The following is a 20,661-nucleotide window of genomic DNA, read 5'->3' on the forward strand; positions in this document are numbered from 1 at the left end:
ATGATTAACTGTAAAGCCCTGGTATGCCTTCCTATTATTGCTCTTAAAAATGTAGCCACAGCCCCTGTAATTCAACACACATTCACAAATCCTGTTTTTGCAGTGTCGCTCTCAGTTGCATAACTTGGGTGAGGTTGCCATGGTGCAGCTTTGAAAGGGATGCAAAATAGGCACTAAAGAGCAGGTGATAGATTGATCATTGTTAAAGATTCTTTATACATGATTTCCATGTGGAATAATTTAAGTGTGATTTTGGGATGACCTGTCAATCCAGATAGCCCTTTGCTCAGAGGGCAATAGGCCAGACAGAGTGGCAGCACCATACTTTCCCTTTGGCTTTGTCTCTTCGCCCTTATACAGTAAAGTACATCATATGCACAATTAAGTGGTGTTTTCATCTCTGGGGTTGAAGACGAGATGACAGTCTGGGTTACAATTTGCACCAAGAAAAGGTCAATTTTTTTTCTTCTTCTCTTGCAGCGTCTTCACACTGAATGATGGTGAGTCCAGCCCTTCTTTGGCTCTCTTCCCTGCTTTGTATGTCTCCCTTCTTCTACCCAACATATATCCCACTTCCGTCTCTTGCTTAGACCAACTTATATCAATTTGCCATTTTTAGAAATCTCCTTTGAGATTCCTAAAAGGCTTAGCATAAAATAGGGTATCTTTGAACACTCAGAAGGCAGGAGACAGCATGCTTGCAATGGTAGCTCAGGAATGCTGTAGACACCATAAGATGCCTGTCTCCAGACACCACTTCTAGGTTGTCTTCTGTTAATGAGGTAACCACCAAGTTCTGGGGTATACCAAATAGCCACCCGTGTACTGCAAATCTCAAGAAGTTGCACTGGACCTGCACAGTGATAAGCTAAAATATCCACTGATTAGCACAGGTCTCAGCTGATGCTCCTTCCTTTGCCTCCCAGTCTCCCATGACACACAGGCATTTGGCATTGTAGTAATCTGCTAGAAGTATTTTCCTCCACCCATCCCTAGAAACACACCATCTTGCCTCCTGCCTTGTACGGCAGACCTTTGCTGTCATCTGCATCTGTTCCTGGACACGTCATTGGTTGATCATCCTAGTGTCCTCATAATGGTCTGCCCCCTCCCATTAAAGAATAGAGGAGTATTTTTGTGCTTATAAGAAGAAGAAGATATTGGATTTATATCCTGCCCTCCACTCCGAAGAGTCTCAGAGCAGCTCACAATCTCCTTTACCTTCCTCCCCCACAACAATCACCCTGTGAGGTAGATGAAGATATTGGATTTATATCCCGCCCTCCACTCCAAAGAGTCTCAGAGCGGCTCACAATCTCCTTTCCCTTCCTCCCCCACAACAGACACCCTGTGAGGTAGATGAAGATATTGGATTTTTATCCCGCCCTCCACTTCAAAGAGTCTCAGAGCGGCTCACAATCTCCTTTCCCTTCCTCCCCCACAACAGACACCCTGTGAGGTAGATGAAGATATTGGATTTTTATCCCGCCCTCCACTCCAAAGAGTCTCAGAGCGGCTCACAATCTCCTTTCCCTTCCTCCCCCACAACAGACACCCTGTGAGGTAGATGAAGATATTGGATTTTTATCCCACCCTCCACTCCGAAGAGTCTCAGAGCGGCTCACAATCTCCTTTACCTTCCTCCCCCACAACAGACACCCTGTGAGGTGGGTGGGGCTGGAGAGGGCTCAACCTCAAGGACAAGGACAATCTCTGCCAGAGCTATGATTTTCGCAAGGCCATGCTAGCAGGTGCAAGTGGAGGAGTGGGGAATCAAACCCGGTTCTCCCAGATAAGAGTCCGCACACTTAACCACTACACCAAACCGGCATGCAGGACAAGTTACAACAGAATTCAGATAAGTCTTGTCTGCTTAATTCAGGGGGTTCCTAGCCTTCTTAGCCCTGAATGGCGTTACAGGTCAGTCCCACCCCCAACACACAGAGGCAATGAGATTCTTTTCCTCTGAGACTTACAGTGCCCACTCACTGAAAACTGCCCTTTCCCTAATACGCCAGTGAGGTCTTCACTGCAGCTAAGTTCCTTCTCCTTTCCTGGGTGTGCTTCCCACTCTCCTGCCTTTCTCTACCTATAGCTGTCTCTGGACCAGATCCACACAGAGCCTCCCCCAACACCCAAGGAACTGGACTGGGCAGAACAGGGGTTTCTACCACCCCTGAGCCCTCTGCGCTGTGCCTGGCGCCGAGATGTGCCCCTGGATTGCAAGATCTGCCCTGAGGATGCACAGGCACGGGCCTGGACTGCCTACTACTATGACCTGTTGCAGTGCACCTTGCAGCAGGAGGGGCTACCAGAGACTGTTGACCTCACCAAGGAGCCCCGAACAGGTGAGCTGGAGGACTCTGGTGGCTCACATACAGTTCCTTTCCAGCACCTGGCTGGAGTAATTGGAGTTAGTGTTGTGATTTTATTTTCCCTGGTGTTTATTAACTTATATTTTGTATATAATAATTTTCCCTCCAATATATTCCCTTAAGAAAGGCTATGTTGCCCCAATTCTGTGGGGAGTATAGCTGGAACATGACCTTCTTCTCTGTTATTTTCAGAAGAAAGCATTAAGAACTGGGGATGTGGAGTTTGGCATGAAATTCAAGCTAAGGTTTAAATGAGAATATTTAGCAATATAATAAGTAGGATGGATTCAGGGAATCGGCTGAGATGGCTACTGAAGCCACTGCAAAGGGACTTAATGTGATTAATCACCCTCTCTGGGATTACTCTCACTTTTCCAAGGAAACATACAAGATGGGGAATGATGCTTTCACCATTAGTGGGTGATGCATCAGAGCATCAAAACCATGCCAGAGAAATCACCCTTCATCATTTTAGCTCGCCTGTTCATCTGAATCCAACAATAGTATTACTCCAGGAAATTAGATGTGGCTAAGAAGGAGGAATCATTTATAGTATTTTCAAATCCTATAATGTGAAATTGCAGAACAGGGACATTAATACCTCAAACTTCAGTGTAAGAAATGTGCTGTTGATTATATTCTTATGTTTTTCAGGATTTGGACCATCAGATGTTACCATCTGTATCTTGGGCTCCCCCACTTCATACCTGTCTGTGCTTCTGGAAGGTGGCAACCAATGTCCTGGTGAGTTCCAGCCTGCAGTTATGGCTGAAAGGCTTAGGTCAAGTCTCTTTGTTTTTGCTTACTTTGGTGATGAGCCCATTCTTATCAGTTACTTAGAGCTGAGAAATCCCATCATGCCCCACCTTACTTGAGAGAACTACTACATTAAAATGGCCACTGGCAGGGTGATTTAGAGCTGTGTTTCTCACTAGAGTGTCTTTCCAGTAATAGACTACTGAAGTTGTCTTTTAATATGGAAGCCAAGCTGTGTTTTCCTATATGCAGACCATGAGGGCAAGGAAGGAAGGAGAAGAATCAGCCAGCTTGCCACTTTTTCTTAATAAATGAATGGAGAGTGTTCTCCATCCCCAGATCAGTTTGTAATTATTATTTTTTTTTGGAAAAGCAAGGGTAGATAAGCAGCCTTTTGTGGAAAACACTTTGAGAGGTAGAAGCTTAATTCCTGGGCTATCAGAAAAATTCCACTTGAATCCTCTTGAGTCCTCTTAAAGTTTTAACCTGCTTCTAATACCTACTGCTTCTTCATTTCTGGAACAGAAGTTGTACAGCTTGTACATATATCAGTCTGCTTTCATGTGAGGATCACTTTTCACAGCTGAAGGATTGTTCTTCCACAGTTTGCAGATGCTAAACTAAAGCTGTGGTTCTGCACTGCACTTACGTTCCTTCTGCATGGAGCTCTTGCTCCGTGTCCCCCTGCCCCCCAAATCTCTGTAGTCTTAATTTGGGCTTTTGTCAACTTTCTGTGTTTTCCCTGGCTCTGGTGTAGGTTTCCCCAACCATGCTTTGTGATGTTCATTCCTGAAAGATGGTACCCAAAGCAGGGTTGAGGGAAACCCCTTCCACATCAGGCATCTCCTCCCTGGCCATCAACTCCCCCCCCCCCGCCCAACTTTGGCTGTTTCCCCCCTAATTTTGGTAGTTTAGTGCTGTTTTTTCAAATAAAATTTTTAAAAACCAGCAGAGAGTCCACTGTGTGCTAGCAGAGGTAGGGCATGATGGGCTGAAGGGGAAGCACCGAGGAAAATCTCTGTGAGGAAGTTCTGTTGTCACTGCAGATGCAAAGGGATTTGCAGCAGCAGTGTGAGTAGAACAGGGAATTGCTCCATGTGGAAGCAACCTGTATCTAGCATAATATCTCACTTAAACCTCCACAGAGCTCCTAAGAATGTTAACTCAGGAGTAAGTGCCATTCACCCTGACCTGGCTAGTCTGATCTCATTTCAGAAGCTATGCAGGGTGAGCCCTGGCTAGTATTTGGAGAGGGGCCTCCAAGAAATACCAGGGTCATGATGCAGAGGTAGAAAATGACAAAGTGTCTCTTGCCTTGAAAAGCCTACAAGGTTGCCATAAGTCAGCTGTGACTTGATGGCAAAAAAAAAAAAGGTGCCATTCACTGCAATGAGACTGGACTGTTTTTCCCCCAGCTACTGAATATACTGCTCCTGAACCGTCAGTTAATAATTTACAATGATTCTTTCCACTTTGCTTTTTAAAAAAATCATCTGTCATTCAGAATATTTCACTTCCGTACATTTGAGAAACTGAAAATATATATATTTTTTTAAAAAAAATCCATACTTACAAGAAAAAAATCATAAAATATACAAGCTCATACATATTGTAATTAACCATTTAAGGAGTGATTTCCTGATCTGATTTCCTGTTTGCAATTCCATATTCTTTAAAAATTAGAGAAGGGACTGTGCTGCAGGACATTTTCAAACAGCAGTGCAGCCAGGAGATAGTGGCACATTACCAGTCTTGTACCTGGCCTGGCCACTGTTTCTGTCATGTTCATCCACAGTTTACATTTGATAAGGTAGCACTGCAGTTGTCTCCAAAACCAAAAATATTGTTGAAAACCAGATCTGCAAAAATACAGTACAGAAAATATTGAACTACGACGGTTTGATGGCAGCATTTTCTGAATTCTCCACAGTAAATAATGGCAATATCACTGGTGTGGAGGCCTTCTTAATTACTGTTCCAAATTAGTTGAGGAGTTGCCTCTCAGCCAGTGTCTGCTGATTCTTTTATTTTGATTCAGAAACATCTTCAAAAACTCTTACTGGATTACTCTTGCTTACCTGCATGCCATCTTAAGGCTCTTAAAATTAACCATTTATTCTTGTGTTACAGCTAGTGGTGTGGGAGGGAATGTGCTTAACTCTTTATGTTCCATCAATTTGTTTATTACACACTTTCAAAGAAGGATATTCCACAAGCGCCTTTGTACATTATTAGGCACATAAGAATGGGGTTCAAGATATCTCAACCAATCAGTTGTCCCAAATGTGAACTCTATTGTTATTCTGCCAAACATAATCTAACTTAAAGGGCTGCAGATGTCACAGGTCTTTAGAACCTTTTCATTTGAATCAGATCTTGTTTTAGAATGTGTGCATAACTGAGTGCAAAGGAGCTATACAGAGGAAGTCTGAAAGTCAAAGAAAATATGATACGTGATTGGGAAGACAGATAATCCAGAGCACTGAAGGTAGTTGCGTAGAGTCATGCCTATTTGCCAACGGTGAATGTTTCACAGATGTGTCTAATTTGCAAAAACTGCTTTATCAGAGGTGACAGTAGGACAAAAGGGCTCTTCTACACATATCCTACTATGTCCTTTATTTCAGAAACAGCTGTGGGATCCACTGCAAATCTTGTAGCTTTCCCCAGGTAGGGCTGTATGGGTTCTCATGGACTTTCTTAAGGCCAGGGAATGATATTTAAACCTAGCATCATGTGCATATGCACCTGGAAATATTTATTGGTCATCAAATATGGTTTATGCCCAACTGGACAACAAAGGACAAGTAAGGTTGTACAAGCAGCCATGTGGAGGACCCTTCATTGTGCAGTTTTCCCTCACATGCATAAGCCCTACAGGCTGCTTCACTAGAGGATGGCAATTCAACATCACAATTCCTGTACAGAATCAAGTGATTGGATGGATCTTAAAAAGCTGTGGCCCTGTTAGCCTTACTGGTGTGACATATTAAATGTGCTCTTCGGCTCCAGACTAGCTAAATACGGTAATGTTTAGTCACAAATAATGGTACCCAGACTGCTTCCATAATATATAGATTTAACAAGATAATAGTTTGGGTTTCTTTTTCTGTATTTGAAAGTACATTATAGTAAACCACTGTCTTCTTGGTGCCTGAAATTTGTCAAGTAAGTTCTCTCTCACTGCAGTCTTGTCTGGACCAAGATATCCAACCATGCATGCTTCCCACAGACTCTTCCAGGCAGCTGTTGCTCCATATTCCTGGCATTCCTCCTGTCTCTTCTCTGGTAACCAGAGCTCTTCTGGCAGCTGAGCTGCTCAGATTTCCCTCCAGCTAAAGTGCATATAGAAGCACAGGGCTGGAATGAACCAGAAGGTCAACTCTCTCTCTCTCTCTCTCTCTCTCCATCTCTTGCACCAAGGCACAATCTGCTTTCCATATGACCCTGAACAGTTTATTCACAAACTGGTTTCTGCCAGTGCAGAAAATTGTGAAAACTAATTCACACTATATGGTACAATGTAGAGACAAACAGTGCCACAGTTTCAGTGACAAAGTGACCAGGTTTCTTTGTAATAATCACAGAAGCAGCTATTGCCTGAAGTGATAAGGCTCCTTTTATTGGGGCGAAACCCAGCTATTAAAATGTGCATGCTAACAGCATCATGTATATGCACTGCCATTTAAGCTAGATTTTTTTTTTTGTAACCTTTTGTTTTGTAAAAATAAAACTCTGTATTGCAAAGTGGGTCAGGGGGTAGGTGGAGCATCCAGCCACAGGGACAGTAAAAGCAAAGGTGTGGTTTTAGTGCAGGGCCTTATCCAAACCATTCTTTATAAAGAAACAAAAAAAGCCCCCCCACAAAGCACTGTGACTTTCTTGGAAATAATGCACTGCCCAGCCCACTGGCATTTTCAGAAAGAAATGTGTCCAAACTTGTTTCTACAGTAGTGGTCTCATGAATGAGTTCCTCCGTCTCTTAGCATGCAACAATGACCTGGAAAGAACAGGAACAATAGCATTGAGGCTAGGAGGAAACTGGCCAGGGGCCTGAATAACAGTGAGGACAGAAACTGAAAGGTTTCTACCCTTGGAGTGGCTTTTTTCTCAGTGTTTACCACCCTCCCCACTTATAGTTCATTGAGCACTCCGCCAAAACCTCCAGTTAGTGTTTTTTCAGACACAGGGTCCTCATATGTCAGAGAATCTAGAAGTCTCTGTACAAGTGTGAGACCTTGTGCATTCTTGTACACTTTTATACATAAGAATTCTGATTCTCCTATGGCAGCACTCATTTTTGATACAAATTGCATGGTGGAAGTTCTCTACAGTGTGACTCCATTTAGCGAGCTTAGAATAAAAATAAGAAGAATAATTGCTTGACGTCCAGGACTTTAAGCAAAAGGTTAGCCTGGTTATGGTTACTATTTTAACACGAATAACAAGTATCAATATTACCTAATTGAATTCTAAAATTATTGTTATTGATTACACTATACAGAATAAGAAACGAAATAGAACACAAGTTGTGGTGCGACTTGAACATCATTTTTTTGGAAGAACGGGAAACAAAAAACATTGTCGAATGTGGCTTGAATGATGCACCATATAATGCAAGCCTAACCACTGTTGAAGATTTATATGGAATTGAAACGGAGAAATTAAAGCACCTGGGTCTTCGTTTGGAGAACTTCGGCTAGAAATACCTACATGGGAATTTATTTCTTTTACATTGGCCTGTTCACACAGTAGCCAACATCTTCCTCTAGGAAGCCAACAAGGAGGATGACTGCAAGAGTATCCTTCTGCCCATGGTCTCCAGCAACAGATATACTGTAAATAGGCATACTGCCACTGGTACTTGAGGGAGTAGATACCCATCATGACTAGTTGCCATCAATAGCCCTGCCCTCCATGAATTTGTTCACTCCCCTTTTAAAGACTTCCAAATTGAGGACCATCGCCACAGCCAGTCTACAAATAACATCAATGCCCCATGATTTTGTAAACATTTCTGCTTCATTTCTTTTTTTCTTCTCCGATTGATGAAACACCTGATTTTTTGTAGCCGTACTTCCGCACCATGGGGAGATAGTTTCAGAGACCCAGAGGGCAAAACAAAAAAAAAAAAAACCCCACCCATCCCAAACAGAGAGACAGGTATATTCATAAACAGACAGTATCTTCAACTGTAATTGGTATCCCTGTAAGCCAGTGAATGTATAGTTGAAGATTCTGTCTATGAATAAAAAGCTTGATATTTTTCTATTCTGAAGTTGCTAATTTCCACACACACACCCCTGCCAAATCATGGATTGGAAGAAGCACTATGGACAGATTCAGGACTCACAGGCCAATCTTTCAAAGGTTAAAGTGCACTTTGCTTCGTTTGAATAAATTCCAGGAGTCTCTCATCTGACCTATAACCAGCCACTTCAGTTTATGAGATTATAAACAGAGCATCAGATCTACTGGCTCCTGCAAAAAAAAAAAAGGAAGGGAAATGTAGGTGCTAATGATGTCACTACAATTATTCCCTTTCCCTGCAGTCTCCATTTCTCATTGCAGTCACATCTTACGGAAAAGCAAGACAGAGTAACACTTTCCAGAGAACAAGAATAGGACAGACTTTTGCCTTGCTGGCTTCAGGGCAGTTGCCAGAGCAGATAATCAGGGTGTTGACGGCACTGATTGATTATAAGGTGCCACGTTGCCCAGCTGCTACTGACTGCTCTGTTGTCTGCGTTGCACAGGCTGCCTCAGGTTGGCAACCCCTTCCAAAACTTTTAACACAGGACATTTTTGCCATCCTAGAAATCCAGGGCACGTTTCTCTGAAGCATGGGTCCATCTCTTGTACACACTTAGGGGCTAGTTTTTGTTTTTTCCTCTTCTTCCCAGGTAATATGCTGCTGTGCTTATCACCTGCCTGGCTCTCCAAGGTACCTTCAGAGTCTCGTCCAGGGGAGTCTTCTTTGCTGGTCTTCAAGGCTGTGACTTTTGACCTTGGTGGCCGCACAACACTGGAAGAATTTGCACCCCCACGTCATGTCACCTACTTCACAGGCTGCTTTGGGCCATGCAAGGTACAGGGCCAGTCTGCTGCTGAACTGGCCCGGGACCTTGACTGTCCCACAGGGGGCTCCGGAGAGCTGGCTCGCCTGCTGGAGGATAAGCTGCTAACTCGTCAGCTCATGGACCAGCAGGCACATGTGGCAGTGCCCCCCACCCTTGCTTTCACTTTCAAGCGTCCACTGCCTCTGCGAAGTGTGACGGAGGAGCAGTGGGTCCGCATGGTAGAGCTGAGTGGTCGGGAGGGACAGGACAACCTGCTCCAAGAGGAAATCACAGCCTTCTTGCAAGGGAGTGCCATGGATATCTACAACCAGGTGAGAAGCCCTGAGCTAGGTGGCTACAAAGGCAAGGTTAAAAAGGGGGTACCATGGACCTAGAACAGTGTACTTCTTGTAATCTTTTTTTGGATCCAGCTCAGATACTGATAGGCTGGGCTTTTGGGGGGAAGTAGCACACAGGAGCAGAGCTCTGCCTGGGCTGGCCAGGGCTCCGGCTGGTGCACTGGGGAAGGCAACTTTAAATACCTCCCCAATGGCTTCTACCTTCCCCAGTCTGCTCGCTGTGGCAGGCATGCTGGGGAAGGCACAGGGGATCTCCTGCTGGGCTTTTTCTACAAAAAAGCCCTGCTGACATGTCAGGGAAACTCTATACGTGGGCAGTTTGGGTGTAGAAAGTTTATTTCATGGGAAAGGTGTTTGATGCAGGATCCTTTCTCGTGCCTAAGGCCTGTCTCTGTTGCTTTACCTGCAGGTGGTTGTGAAACCATCAGGCTGGCGCTGGAGTGGAGCTCAAGCAGTATCGTTCCATTCCAAGTTGGAACATGGATGCATCCTGCAAGCTGTTCTTGCATTTTTGGAGACCTTGGAGGAAGAGGAGAGCATCTTGCTTGAGGCTTTCATTCCTACTGCTCGTATGGTCCAGCCTGGCCCTTCTGACGCAAACAACTCCCCATGTAAGGGATAGCTTTTAGTTACTTCCCACTAAGGTCAGTTCACACTATGAACTGTGAACTCTGCTGCCATACTGTGAGGCTGGATCCACATGGTGTCAGATACTGTGCTAGAGTAATCTCCCACCTCTTGGATCTTCCTATCAGGACAGGAAACTCAAGGAGGTAAATTATTTCAATAGCACAGCATTTAATAACATCTGGATCCGACTGCTGAGAGAGATACTGTCCCTCACACTTGCTTTGCTTCATGTCATTAAATCTTACTTTGTATTTGAAAGAGATAGGTAGCCAGTCTGCTAAATGGGAGGAGCTGGACAATTGACGGCACTGGCAGGGTGAAAAGGCTACCATGTTGGTATCCCAGAAACAGTGTTCCCTCTAAGTAGAGTTAGCGTGAGCTAGCTCACAGATTTTTAGCCTCCAGCTCACACATTTTTGTCTTAGCTCAGGAAAATTTACCCCAGAGCACAATAATTTATGCAGTAGCTCACAACTTTAATGCCTGTAGCTCACAACTTTAATACCAGTAGCTCACGAAGTAGAATTTTTGCTCACAAGACTCTGCAGCTTAGAGGGAACATTGCCCAGAAACCCCCGGGTTATTCTCCACTGCTTATTTGACCCCAAGCATATCCCTCTGCTTTTGCTCTCTGGTCCTGTTCTTTCACACTCCTTTTACATGCTCCACTCCTATCAGTTTGCTTCTCTGATATATTCTATTGCCTTTCTCTATTTTTCTTCCTGTCCTACATCACTGATTTCTAGGCAACACATCTCTGCGACCTAATCTGGCAGTTCGAATCTGTGCTGTTGTCTGCAGATCCCGAAAGGACCAGCCTCTACTGAGCAAGGTAACAGGACCCCTGGGCTTGACAGCTGTTTACAGCAGCCTTATAAATGGAGGGTGGGAGCCAAAGGCAGAAGAGTGTAGAGTTTTCAAACAGGGCAACAGAGATGGGTGTCTTTTATTCCCCAATGTGGAGGGAATTTGTTTCCTAGCAAAGTAGAGACAGTGAGGTTTCTCCTCCCATTTTGAACAGGCTATTTGGGGAATATGCACAAAGAAACAGAAGGTACTGGCAGACTGGAGTGGTCTTCTGACTCTAGGGTTTTTTTGTTTGGAATAGGACTAGGTTGGCTTACCATCTCTAACCTCCCCCTCAAGAGGGAGTATACCAGGTATTCATTAATCAGGATAGAACTGTATTTTTGTTTCTTGTATAAATTCTGTGGTTTTACAGAGTAGCTTGCTTTCAAAGCAAAATAAAGTGCCCTGGCTAACTAGACAGTCAGTTACCTTTAATGACATAATAGGGATAAAATACATGTAAGAGAGCCGGTTTGGTGTAGTGGTTAAGTGTGCGGACTCTTATCTGGGAGAACCGGGTTTGATTCCCCACTCCTCCACTTGCACCTGCTAGCATGGCCTTGGGTCAGCCATAGCTCTGGCAGAGGTTGTCCTTGAAAGGGCAGCTGCTGGGAGAGCCCTCTCCAGCCCCACCCACCTCACAGGGTGTCTGTTGTGGGGGAGGAAGGGAAAGGAGATTGTGAGCCGCTCTGAGACTCTTCGGAGTGGAGGGCGGGATATAAATCCAATATCTTCTTCTTCTTCTTCTTCTAATAACAAATCCAGCTGACTAATGTACAGGCTAATTGAGACTCTTTGAATGGAAAAGATTATTGGAAGATAGGGCAGCTGAATGACAGCAGTCTGAGAAGATCTTACTCTCCCCTCTCCAGGTAGTGTGTGGTGTGGGCCGGGCAGATAAACCCCTGAAGCACCAGGCCACAGTACCACAGACACTGGAAAGCAGCTTACGGCAGTGGGGGCTAAAGGATGAAGCCCAGATTGCAGCCATCCATGTCCAGATAAAGCAGAAGTCTGAGGCAGCCATGAAGGCCTTTCTGGATATGGAAGCTGGTCTATCAGCTGAGCAAAGAGGTGGTCATCGAGCACAAACTGACATTATTGGTGAGATTCCCTGTCAAATACGACAGAACCTCTATCATGCAGTACTGTAGTTTTGTTGTCCAAAAGTGCAGCAATTTGAAGCAGCTTGTTTAAGTATAAGGAGCAAAACTCTACAGTATAATCTGCTCTGGAGAAACCTTCATCAAGCTCTATAGGTTGAGGCTCATGTCCTCCTGTTATACATCTATGTACCCATTTCCCAAGTGTGGGCAGATCTGCAGCCATCTAAATCCATGGATCGGGCCCACATTGAGAGAAAGGAGATTCTTCTTCAAACTTGGGGGACTCACCAGATTTTCAGAAAAATCCTAAAAGTTGCAAAGATTATATTGGGGTTAAATCCTCCAAAACAGTCATTTTATATCTGCACATGCATAGATTACTTTCCTGAGCTGCTGACATGGCAGCTCTGGAGCGTCCTGTTGCTGCTACTACTGTGAGGGAGAAGAAGTAGGTCAGTGGCTGAGAGACCCACCGGCACTGCTGCGGGGCAGGGGGGGGAGTGATTGGGAGAGCCAGTGTTGTGACCTGGAGTGAGGGGAGGAAGAAGTAAGTGGGCAGCTGGGAGATCTGCCACTGCTGCTGTGGGAGCGGGGGGGGGGGGGGGGGGGAGAAGCAGGCAGTCAGCCAGGAGAGTCAACACTGTTTCTTTGAGGATGGGGGAAAGTGGGCAGGCAGTGGGGAGAGCTGCCACTACTGCTGCTGTGAGGGGGAGCAGTGGGAGGGTGGCCAGGAGACTTATGGGGGCCAAAAATCAAGTGACGGCATAGGGAAGCAAAAAAAAAAGAGTGATGGGGTGGGCGCCAAAAGGACGTGAAAGACTGGTGAGGTGGGGAGATGAAAGAGAGTGATGGAGCAGAAAGACAAAGTTGCAGGCATGGAGAGAGAGAAAGAAAGGGGGTGGTGGGAGGTAGAAACAGTGAAAGACTCCAATCCCATTGGGATTGGACTATAAAAGTTATGTCATGGAGTGAAATGGACAAATTAACAAGAAAACTAAGAGACTGCGATTTAGAACTTTTTAATCGGGAGTGGAAGAAATTCAGAAGATATGTAGAAAAAGAGTGGAAAATAAAAGGACATTGGACAATTTTTGATGATTAAGACATTTAAGACAAGAATATAACTTTTGAAGGGGGGATCTTTTTCTTTATTAATTTTTGTTTTTTCTTGATAGTTAAAGGTACCTTTAATATCTGTTTTTTTCAAAAAAAATAACACTGGCGGGGGTCAAGTATTGGGGGGAGGGGTGGGAGGAAAGTAAGATGTGGGGTAGAATGATGGTTTTTTTTTTTATCTTAAGCTTTTTATAAGTTGTAGATATAGTTCTACTACCATATGTTACTAATAAAATTGTTTATGCGAGAAAAAAAAGAAACAGTGAAAGACTGAGGGGGAGGAAGCAGAGGTGGAGGGAATGGGATAACAAATTTCTTGTGGGTCCCTACTTGTGTTTTTTTTATAGCAACGTGGAAATTTAACCTGGGGATGAATGCCACTTGCTGGTCTCCCACCATTGGGCTTCCACACCCACAAGGCACCCCACCCCCTTGGAGTCAGTGGCAAGAGAGGACCCTGCTCCTTGTAGAGTTGTGCTCTTTTTGGACCCTGCGTTATAGTTCTGATGTGAAAATGAAACTCTCTTAACTCCTTGTTCTCCATCGCTGAGACTTCAGCACCTCACTGCTGGCAGTTCCTGTGAGAGCTGCCACCGCCGTCTGTTTTGGAAACTTCTGCTATAAATGTCGTACTGAACTCTGCCCTAGGATATCCCTGAGTAATAGGTTCCCATGGCATAATTTCTCTTAAACAAACATCTCATGAAACAAACCCAGTTGCTGTCCTTCCATTACATTTTTATCTCACTGAATGTCCCACTTTATCAGAAACTTGCTGATGTTGTGGTGTATGCCTTATGTGCTCCCCACCCCATTCCATGGTGCCCTGGAGCAGCCAAAGTTTATTCTGCTTGGGCTGCACTAAGTAGCTTCTTGAGATGCCATTTTCTTTTTCATTTCAGGATCTAGTGTTGATGTTGCTTTCTTGCCTATCAGCCCTTTAGCTCAAAGGATAGTGATTTCCATTCACTCAGCGTCTCCTCAGGATTGGTGAGGATCAACTCCCAAAAGGTCCAGAATTGGCTTCCTTTTCTTTATATTCCTTCACTCTTAGAGCAGCCTATTACTTAAAGCACAGTAGCCTCAAAATTCAGCCTTAGCCCACTGAGCTGCTAAAGAGCGTCTGTCACCAGAACCAAACAGCAGATAGATGTTCCTTTAAAAAACAATGATGCCCCAAGAGACTGTGTTTCTGTTGGTCTTCCTATTCTGTTTCCTCTACCAGCCCTTTCTCCAACCAACTAGGGCAAATTTGATCTCACAACAGAAAGGAGGGCAAGCAGTTTAATTAATTAATATCTTAAATTAATATATATCTTGTGGACATGGGACATTAGGATGAAAAGCAGAGCAGCTGCATCTGTTCTTCATGTCTTCTTGTTCAAGGGACAAGCAACAGACCCAGTGAACACCTCAACTTTTAGAAGGTTATTTATTTATTGGATTGGATTTACTGGATTGGGATTCCAATTTACTGGATTGGGATTCGTATCTACCTACTGCACTTTTATACCACCTACCCTGAGGTGATCAGAGTGGCACACACGGTTCTCCCTTTCCCATTTTCACCTCACAACAACTCTGTGAGATAGTCTGGGCTGAGACAGTGTGATTGGTTGAAGGTCACCCAGCAAACTTCCATGGCAAGCCAAGTCTCCCAAATCCCAGATCCTAGTCCAGGGATGGCCAGTCTTGCATAACACAAGAGCCACATAGAATAAATGTCAGATGTCTGAGATCCACAAGACATAAATGTTAGAATGTTTGAGAGGCAGAAGACAAGGAAGGAAAGAAAGCAAACAGATGGAGGAAGGAGGGAGAGGTGGAAAGAAAGCAACTAACTTTAAATGCATTCTCCAAGCTGCTGCCTGGCTGGCTTGGCTTAGAGAAGTGATTTAAAGAGACAAATGCCTTCTCCAAGCCGGCCAACAGGGTGGTGGGGACTTCGAGAGCCACACAGTATGTGTGAAAGCCACATGTGGCTCCCAAGCCACAGTTTGGCCACCCCTGTCCTAGGCCAATATAATAATCCCTATACCACATTATCTTCCCCACCCAAGTTCTGTAACAAAGATGTGCAGTCATCAGCACGTCTGTAATTATCAGTGATTCCCAGGTGGTATGCCAGCCCTTGGTAACTGATGATACCTTTTTCCCTACTCTTTGCAGGAATAGATTTCCTACTGAGCTCAGAAGACCATGTTCTGCAGCTGGTGGCCCTGGAGATGAACTCACAGCTATGCCTGGAAACCTGCTCAGTCTTCGAGTCCATGGGCCGGGTGGTGGGAGCGCCAGCGGGTGAGGTGGCACGGCCCCTGGTGGAGACGATGCTGCGTCGTGCCCAGTGCCATCTGATGGAGGGCAAGCACGTGTTGGTGATTGGGGCCGGCGGAGTCAGCAAAAAGTTCGTCTGGGAGGCAGCCAGGGACTACGGGCTAAAAGTAAGATGCGGAAACCGGACTTATGCAGCCCCCCATAGGCTGCAGGATCGACTAGCTAGAGCAGTGCCAGCCCCCCCCCCCAAGCCCCTGTCCATATTATATAAACTTCATGGGTGTGGTCTCTAAGTACACAGAGGAGAGGAAACCATGAATTTCCCTGCCTGCCCCTCTCATCAAAAGGGGCCATTTCACTTATTCCAGTAGAACTTGCCTGCCCCATTTCTGGCATTGGCTCATTTCCATTCTTGAGTCACAGCTGTTCTCGGGGCTGGCCTCATCAGAATTACTTCAAGTGGGGCTTTGGAAGGACCAACACAGAAGTTGGTTTCTATTAGAACAGTCACTGGGGATAGAAAGAAGTTCTGATCAGTTCTTGTGGGTTTTAAACTTAGTCGGAGCTGCCTCTACCCACACCAAGTATCCATTAGCAGTGTTAAGAAGCAGAACTGTGTCAAGACTTGGATCTCTGGCTGACGATCCAGCCACTGCGGGATGGGACACGCTTTGCCAACTGCATTGCTTTATAATGTGGCAAGTGTGCTGTGTCTTTAATAGCTGTTTGGTAGGCCAACAGTGAAATTTTTGCCATTGCTGCATCTCCGGCATGTCACACAGCTGTTTGAAGGCATGGAAAATAGGGTGAAAGCCCTGTTGCCAAGGCATCCAGGAAATCCCCAGACAGTAAGATCCTCTGACCTCACCCACCCTTCTCTTCAGATGCCCACATAAAAACCATTATATTTCTTCTGCTTCTCCAAGCCCAAGATACAAAATGATTCCCCCACCAGTACTGCGAAATTGCCTTGTCAGTTGTTTCCTCTTTTAAAGGAGATTGAAATATGGTGCAATTTCGAGAATGTATTCTTGGGTCACCTAGCCTCTAGACCCCAGTTCCAAAACCTATGGATCCCCTGGGCTCCCAGCCAAAGATGTCAATATAAGTCCTGCTTAGTGGATGAGAGACCAGATGAGGCAAGACATGGGGTGGTGGTGGCAGTCTTGGAATGGGATGAGAATGACATGGGTAGAAACAGGCCGAGAAAGTGCAACTAATGTTTATTCAGTAATCATTCATTTGATTGTTCTTGAAGGGTACAAGTGCCTTGATGTCAGTTTATTCCCCTGGGACTGAGGGCTGAGTTTGCCCATGTTGAAGTCTATGGAGAATCTTACCTCCATTCTCCAGCTCAGACCCTGAACAGAGCACGCATTAGCTCATGAGCCAGAGTCTATGTCACCAGCTGCAGTCTTCACAGTGGGACAGTCTGTATGCTTTACCCCAAGCTCCTCTTGGAAACTGGCTTGGCTCTTACGGGAAACAAACAAAAAAAGTCTGCATTCCAGTCTCCAGATCCCTGAAGTTGTTGGATGTTCTTGCTTAAAAAGCATCAGCAGTGCAACAGTTATTGCTGCCCCACCCATCTGCTCCCTGCTTAAAGCTCACACAGCCTGGTGAGCTAAATGGAGGCACCTCCCTGATCTAAGCTGAATCCAGATAAGGAGGCACAGAGGAGATGGAGAAAGGAAATGTGACTCCCTGTACATTCTTCATGCAACCGGCTGGCACAGCTTTCTCTTTCAGGACTCTGACCCTTTCCTCCCCACCCTGCCAGCCTGGATCTTGCCCTGGTATCTTACTCCTCTCCTCCCAACCTGGAGGCCAATGGACATCCTCATTTCTAAGCTCAGTTGCTGCAGAAACAGGGATCCAGAGAAAAGCTCAGTGCCCATCTCCCAGCCCTCAAACCTAAGGGTGCTGGAGGAATGGTGATCTTCCCCACCAAGAGCATGGATGGAATGCTCAGTTTGATTCCTACCAGGTGGGGAGCAGCTGCCAATGGATGGTGCCTCTTGCTAGGAGGCTGTTGTTCCGCACTTGGTCCCAAGGAGTTGGCCTTGGCCTTCTCGGGTATTGTCCGTAGTGATGCATCTCTGATTTTTCTCCCACCTTCTCTGCATCTCTGCCCTTCTGTGTCTTCCCCTTCCCTTTTCCCCCACCCCCACTTCCATTCCCACCTCTCTCTGTCTCTCTCTCTTTCCTCTTTCCCATCCCCAGATCCACCTGGTGGAGTCCGACCCCAACCACTTTGCCTCCCAGCTGGTGCAGACCTTCATCCACTATGACACCACGGACCACAAGAGAGACGAGGAGCATGCCCAGCGGCTGGTGGGGCTTGTGCGGGAGAGGGGCCTGCGCCTGGATGGTTGCCTGTCCTACTGGGATGACTGCATGGTCCTGACGGCACTGGTGTGTGAGGGGCTGGGCCTACGCTGCAGCTCCTCCACTGCCATGCGGGTGGCCAAGCAGAAGAGCCGCACTCACCTGCACTTGCTGCGGCGGCGCAAGGAGGGGGCTCGCTGGCCATCAGCCGCACTGTATGCCGTACCCTGCTGCCACCTGGAGAGCCATGCCGATGTAGAGCGAGCTGCCAGCCATCTCAGCTTTCCTGGTGTCATGAAGCTGGAGTATGGGGCAGGGGCTGTGGGGGTAAAGTTGGTGGAGGATGCACAGCAGTGCCACCTCCACTTTGACAAGATCTCCAGGGACCTGCGAGATGACTCTGACCATCCAGGCATCGGGCTGGGCTGGGGTAACACCATGCTGTTGATGGAATATGTCTCTGGCACTGAACACGACGTGGATCTGGTGGTATATGAAGGGCGCATGCTGGGGGCATTTGTATCTGATAATGGGCCCACTCGGGTGCCCAACTTCACTGAGACGGCAGCCTGCATGCCCACCTGTCTGCCCCCTGACCGTGAAGCCCAGCTAATTCGTGCTGCTTACCAGTGCTGTTTAGGCTGTGGCCTGACCGATGGTGTCTTCAATGTGGAGCTCAAGCTGACAGCAGCTGGCCCCAAGCTCATTGAGATCAACCCACGCATGGGTGGCTTCTATCTGCGTGACTGGATTCAGGAGATCTATGGAGTAGACATCATGCTGGCCTCGGTCATGGTGGCCTGTGGGGTGGCCCCCCTGTTGCCCACCCGCTCTCTTCCCCGCACACACCTGGTGGGAGTGATGTGCTTGGTGTCGCAGCACCTGCAGGCCCTCAAGTCCACAGCCAGCCTGGAGATGCTCCAGGCCCTACATGAGCGTGGGGTCATCCGCCTTAACCTGCTCGATGACGAGCTGGTGTCCACTGAGTATGAGGAGCCCTACTGCAACGTGGCTTGTGCCAGTTCCAGCCGCAGTGAGGCCTGCCTCAAGCTGCTAGGCATCTGCCAGGTGCTGGGCATTGACTCACCACACTATCCCGTCACTCACTTCCTCTCTCATTTCAAATAGCCTCGGAGATATGGCTCCTCAGTCTGGAGCCAGGCTCGGGCCTGCTCCAGAGAGGGAGCCTTGCTATCCCACCTAAGTTATCCTTCCCTTACTCCCAACTCATCACTGGGGTTTGCATTACACATATACCCTGTTTCCCACAGTCTTTCTCAAGTGGCCGCTGTGTCCCTCAGGAAGGAGTGTGGCACCATCTGGTGCCATCTCTGGTAAGTGCCATGCCCACATCACCCACACACTTGCATGGGCTCACTCTCCTTTCTTGGGGGATCCTCTTAACTGTGGAGCCCCACCCTTCTTCTAACATGTCTGTGAAGTCATCTCCTTTTCCTTTGCTTGCCATTCTGAGTAAACCCCCACACCTTGGTTCCCAAATTGTTCTTCACCACCACCATGAAAAGAGGCATATTCCAGCCTCTTCACCTTCTCTTTCTTCCACTGGAGAAAGGCTACTGGCTTCTGAGCCAGGTAGCCCCTGGATAGAACCTACCTCATGCTTCCAGAACCAGTGGAGGAAAGGGCACAAGTCAGTTTTGTTTGGGTTGGTTTTTTTTTTTGCAATTTCCAGCAGCCAACGCTTCATTAGTGACGCCACACTAACCAAATAGTACGTGCTGACTCTGAGCACTAGCTTTTCTGTACTGAACCCTTGTATGTGAACGCCACGCTCCTGGGTAAGAATCTACTTACAGGCAAAGCTCTTATTCCACAACAAACCTACCGTAACAAGGACCACGTGCACACCTACAGTAACAGATGTTTACAGAGCAGTAGAATGTGAGATGTTTAACAAGCTATTTCTGCTAGCTCAGCACTTGCAAAGATGGCAATAACATCCTAGTGCCACAAAACATCTTTTTAGGAGCTCTCGGCATGCACAAGGCTGTGCTCATACATGACCATAGGATAACACAGGGCAGTAACTCCGGTAATCCCTGGCAAGCGTACCCAGTGCTGGGAGAAACCATGTGACTTGCCAGTGCTCATTAGAGAATCTGCTATAGCACCTCCCCCCAGCAAGCTCCCAATAGGCCCTATAATAGAAGTTCACTGTGATGGCACTCCCAAGCGCCCCACAATAACTAACCTGTGTATGCCTCTGATGTGAAAAATTGCCGCACCAGCACCCCCCGGCTTACATTAAAATAATAAGCCTTTGGATGAAGCCCCTTAAGACCCTACTTAACTAACAAACTATAGTGCCAGCATTCCTGTTTCTGCAATAACAAGCCACAACCTTGCCAACCATGCTGAACTGTGATGAAATAGCAAATATTTGTGCTTAGTCCAACAGCTCCAGATCCATATTGTTACCTAGAGTACCAGCATCCTTAAAAATGCCTATAACCAGCACAAAGAGAATGAAACAAAACATACTTCCAGTCGGCATAGCATAACAGAGTCTGTCTTTTTACTAGCTCACAGACTTTCTGCAGCTTCCCATGCTAAAAGGGAGAAAAGTTGCGGGAGGGCAACTTGAAGGACCTGGGAGGACATTCCAGAGCCTGTGATGCTTAAAATGACAAGACACCTTGATCCCATTTGGGGAGAGGGGAGGCAGGAATTGGGAATGTCATTAGTAGATGTTTAACAACAGGACCATTAGTTAAGTGCTCCCCCTCCTAATATGGGTTGGTGATCTGGCCTATCCTACCACCATTTGTGTAAGAAGGCAGGCATACTA

General features: G+C 46.4%; 1 protein-coding gene across 1 annotated transcript; it reads left to right on the forward strand.

Annotated features, from left to right (window-relative positions):
• The first annotated feature begins 2,095 nt into the window (after positions 1-2,095).
• Positions 2,096-19,525, forward strand: CARNS1 (carnosine synthase 1). The gene is made up of 8 exons (XM_060262667.1): positions 2,096-2,348; positions 3,030-3,119; positions 9,035-9,522; positions 9,959-10,160; positions 10,926-11,011; positions 11,901-12,132; positions 15,420-15,691; positions 17,748-19,525. Exons 3-8 carry the CDS (start codon positions 9,040-9,042, stop codon positions 18,978-18,980), a joined length of 2,508 nt encoding a protein of 835 aa, XP_060118650.1. The 5' UTR covers positions 2,096-2,348; positions 3,030-3,119; positions 9,035-9,039; the 3' UTR covers positions 18,981-19,525.
• The last annotated feature ends 1,136 nt before the right edge of the window (positions 19,526-20,661 follow it).

The sequence above is a fragment of the Heteronotia binoei genome, chromosome 21 (genome assembly GCF_032191835.1).
Source record: "Heteronotia binoei isolate CCM8104 ecotype False Entrance Well chromosome 21, APGP_CSIRO_Hbin_v1, whole genome shotgun sequence".
NCBI lineage: Eukaryota > Metazoa > Chordata > Lepidosauria > Squamata > Gekkonidae > Heteronotia > Heteronotia binoei.

Bases quoted from the DNA above. Each gene is read 5' to 3' on its own strand.
- CARNS1 (XM_060262667.1), top strand. From the start codon at position 9,040: ATGCTGCTGTGCTTATCACCTGCCTGGCTCTCCAAGGTACCTTCAGAG. The intron at 9,523-9,958 runs GTGAGAAGCCCT...CTTTACCTGCAG, and splicing joins CCATGGATATCTACAACCAG to GTGGTTGTGAAACCATCAGG. The intron at 15,692-17,747 runs GTAAGATGCGGA...TCCCATCCCCAG, and splicing joins CCAGGGACTACGGGCTAAAA to ATCCACCTGGTGGAGTCCGA.